Raw genomic sequence first — 3,853 nt, 5'->3', positions numbered from 1 at the left:
TCCTTGAGTTTGTGTAATTTTGATATTAGGATAAGAAAAAGACAGAAAAAGAATTTTTGAAATGTTCATTCAATATCTTTTTTGAAAAACCTTAGTGTTAGAATTTCTTTGAATGTTTGGTGGAATTCTGCACTGAATTTTCCTTGCTCTAGGCTTTTTTAGGTGGGAAATTTGGAACTACCACTTCTATCTCAGCATGAGTTATGGGTTCTTTAGGTTGTTTATTTGTTAATAAAATATGGGAATCAAAAATGGTCTAGCCACTTTTCAAAGCAGCCAATGTTTCTACAACTTTTTGAAACAATCAGGTAGTTCTGTAAAAGGGTAAAAATGGAATTATCACCTGATAAAATAATTATGCATAAATATATATTAAGGATTTGGACATATATAAATGAAAATGAATGTTTTTCATACACAGTCATTATCAATGCGTTAAGAACAAATTTACCCTAAGTACGCATTATATAGTGAATGAATAATCACATTGTGGTATTGTCATATTCAAGAATTTTATTCTGGTTTTAAAACAATAAGTACTGGCCTTAAACAATAAGTTCAGGCAGAATGAACTTTGAAAATATATTTTTACATATAATGAGAAAGCCCCACTGGTATAATTTAATTTTATAGACTTTCCACAATAAGAAAATACATTGATAAAAGGAAAACATGTTAAGATATATCTTTGCTACAGTTTGCTAGTGGACTGAAGTAAAAGAATAGCATGTGACTTCAAAATAATCTAGAATGCATTGATTGGTGATGATAAACCCTGAAATTTTAAATTGATAAAGTTTGACAAGTTTGTAAGTATCCTAAGTTTACCAATAGTCAGTTTGCAATTTGACTAACATGGAAGGAAAATGAGGGTCCTCCTTTCCCCACTGATGGCTTACTTTTTTTTTTTTTAATTCTTCTTTTATTTTCTTTCTTTTTTTCTCCCAACTGTGGCTCAATTCTGTAAGATTACAGTCTCATAAGAGCAGCCATTGTCTTAAAAGCCCATGTCTAACATTCAAAGCTGTTCTTACTTAATCAACCTTGTTTCAGACTACACCTGATTACAGTACTAATACTGAGCAGAGATCACTTTAAAGAGTTCAACTAATCAAATTTAGAGTTTCATTTACAAACAGATTTTGCATCTTTAGGATTCATATTCTTATTGAAGTAGAATTCAAAATTATCCCATTAAAGTGGAAGCATTTATCTCTGTCAATGGATTTGTCTTTATAGCTTATGCTCTAAGCCAGGTCCAACCACCCATCATCCAAATGTCAATAAAAGAGTCAAATAAATATCTATGTATATAAAATACTTATATGCATGTAAAAACAACTGACAAATAAAGAGTCTATAAATGTGATAAAGAGCAGGAAGGGGTCTGAAGCAGGGTTGGATGAGAGGAAAAGGAAGGAATACTTGCTATATTTAAAATAATATCTAAAAAATAAATTAATAAAGGCCAAATTAATAGTAAAAGACAGAATATAGAACTCTCCCAGTGAAGCAAATATGTAATGAATTTCAGTGACACTTGCTTCCCAAGTCCATTTTCAGTAAAACCTGACTTGATTGCAAGGTTTAAATAAAAGGCAAAACCATGTATAACTTAGCAGACTGGTCAAGGTGTTGTCCTATCCTTTACTCTCTCAACAACAAATCTTGCCTGGAAGATCAGTCTTTCTTTCAAAATGATCTAAAAGTTGTTCATCTTTATTCATGAGAAAAGTTTCTCTCCTGGCAGAAAAATTGTCCCTAGTTCTTTGATCTTTTTTCCCAGCAGGAGATTCCTAGAGAAATAAATATTTACCTTTTTTTTTTTTCACTCTTCTGATTGCCAGAGCGACAGGAACAGATGTCAATTTAAAATGCATTCAAAGGGAGGCCTGAAACTCCTAATTATTCTGTATCTACCTCTTAAGCATTCCTGAGTAGGAAGGCTGGGTCTATTGCCTTATAAACCTGTCAAATGTAAACTCTAATTATAGTAAAACTCTCATCTGTGACAACTTCAGTATAATTATTTATTCTTCATATCTTCTATATTGTCATTCATACAATGAAAATAAATAAAAATACCATGAAATTCCTGACTAAGAAGTGCCCAGTCTTGGCTATTTACTTTTGAAAAATATTCTAAATATGTGATATCAAGCTGCTAACTAAATCAACTCAATTGCTTTTTTAAAAATTTTCAGATGTTGAGGAATGAATGTATAATATATTCTTTGTACCTGCAAGAATCAAGGCACTGAAAGCTTTATGTAAAAATACGCAGCATTTGAGTCTGATATATTCAAGCCCAGATGAAGAAGTCAAAATCACAGGCATAATGTAAGATTAATGTTTCATTTCAGGTTGCAGACATGACTTTTGATCCCCAAATGCATTCTCTCAATATAGCAATTTTTTCAAAGATGTAAGAGTATTCTTTATTTTATTGGATAAGGTATATAATGATAATAAATAAAGCAAACCTTAAAAATGAAGAGCATGCAAACAAAATAACTTCACACTTATGAACCCATGGGAGAAATAAATGTTTCGAGAAGGCTGCACTCAAAAAGCACTAGGCACTGATAATTTCTTTTAACTACAGACAAAGGTTATATCAAATTCTGATCAATATATTGTCCTACTCAGGGTTCTTCTCAGGGCAGATTTAACATCTCTGTTTCTAAAACTGTAGATTAAGGGATTCATCATGGGAACCAGGATAGTATAAAAGATGGAAGAAATTTTCCCCTCATTCATAGATCCAGGTGATGAGGGCTGAAGATACATAAATGTGCTTGATCCAAAAAACAGAGAAACAGCAAATAAATGGGAACTGCAGGTACTGAATGCCTTGTACTTGCTTTCAGTGGACCTCACCTGGAATATGGTGCAAAGACTAAAGCCATAGGAAGTAAGAATGATGGAGGTTGGAACAATAATGTCCTTTCCTACTACAATAAACAGCTCTATCTCATTGACATAGGTACTGGTACAGGAGAGCTGTAGCAAAGGGAGGAGGTCACAGAAGTAGTGGTTGATGGTGTTTCCATCACAGAAGGTCAGTCGAAGCATGCAACCTGTATGGATCATGGCACCAGAAAGGCCCGTCAAATATGAACCAAGCATAAGATAGAAGCATACTTTAGGCGACATAGCAATGTTATACATGAGCGGATTACAAATAGCCACATAACGATCATAGGCCATTGCTGTCAGCATGTAACATTCAGAAATGCCAAAAAAGCAGAACAAGTAGAGCTGGGCCATGCACCCTGTGTAAGAGATAACATTCTTCTCCAGTAAGAAGTTCATCAGCATTTTGGGTGTAATCACTGAAGAATAACAGAGGTCTATGAGGGACATGTTAAAGAGAAAAAAGTACATTGGGGTGTGAAGGTGAGAATTTAGCACTATTAGAATGATCAAAGTCAAATTTCCAAATGTAGTTATCATATATATTACTAGAAAGATGAAGAAGAGGGGGACCTGGAGACCTGGATCTTCAGTTATCCCCAAGAGAATGAATTCCTTTACCAAAGAGCCATTTGCCACAGCCATTGTTCTCCAAGAGAATCTAGGGAGAGAAGAAAAGGAAAACTTACAGGAAAAAACACTACCGACAACTCTCTTTGATGATCTTGAAGAATGTACTGGGAATGCACTGACCTGTTTGAAAACAGTACCTGCCTTTGATGTTATCATGATATAAAGTGGCATTATTCCTTAGTAAATAAAAAAATTCTTGCTTTAAAATTTATTATTTTGGAAACAAAGGCAATTAAAACTCTCTGACAAAAAGGTTAGCCTTTTCTACTGAGTTACACAGTGGCACCTCCCCATCTATAATTAC

The 3,853-nt window shown here is 33.7% G+C and overlaps 1 protein-coding gene across 1 annotated transcript; it reads right to left on the bottom strand.

The window, feature by feature from the left end:
* Positions 1-2,628: 2,628 nt before the first annotated feature.
* LOC126493490 (olfactory receptor 145-like) lies at positions 2,629-3,579 on the bottom strand. Its single transcript, XM_050130507.1, has one exon. It carries the CDS (start codon positions 3,559-3,561, stop codon positions 2,629-2,631), a length of 933 nt encoding a protein of 310 aa, XP_049986464.1. The 5' UTR covers positions 3,562-3,579.
* Positions 3,580-3,853: the final 274 nt, after the last annotated feature.

The sequence above is a fragment of the Alexandromys fortis genome, unplaced genomic scaffold, assembly GCF_014885135.2.
Source record: "Alexandromys fortis isolate MF-2015 unplaced genomic scaffold, M_Fortis_MF-2015_v1.1 scaffold_335, whole genome shotgun sequence".
In the NCBI taxonomy this organism is placed as follows: Eukaryota; Metazoa; Chordata; class Mammalia; order Rodentia; family Cricetidae; genus Alexandromys; species Alexandromys fortis.
The sequence above is the reverse complement of the archived record's forward strand: the minus strand, read 5'-3'. Positions and strand labels throughout refer to the sequence as shown.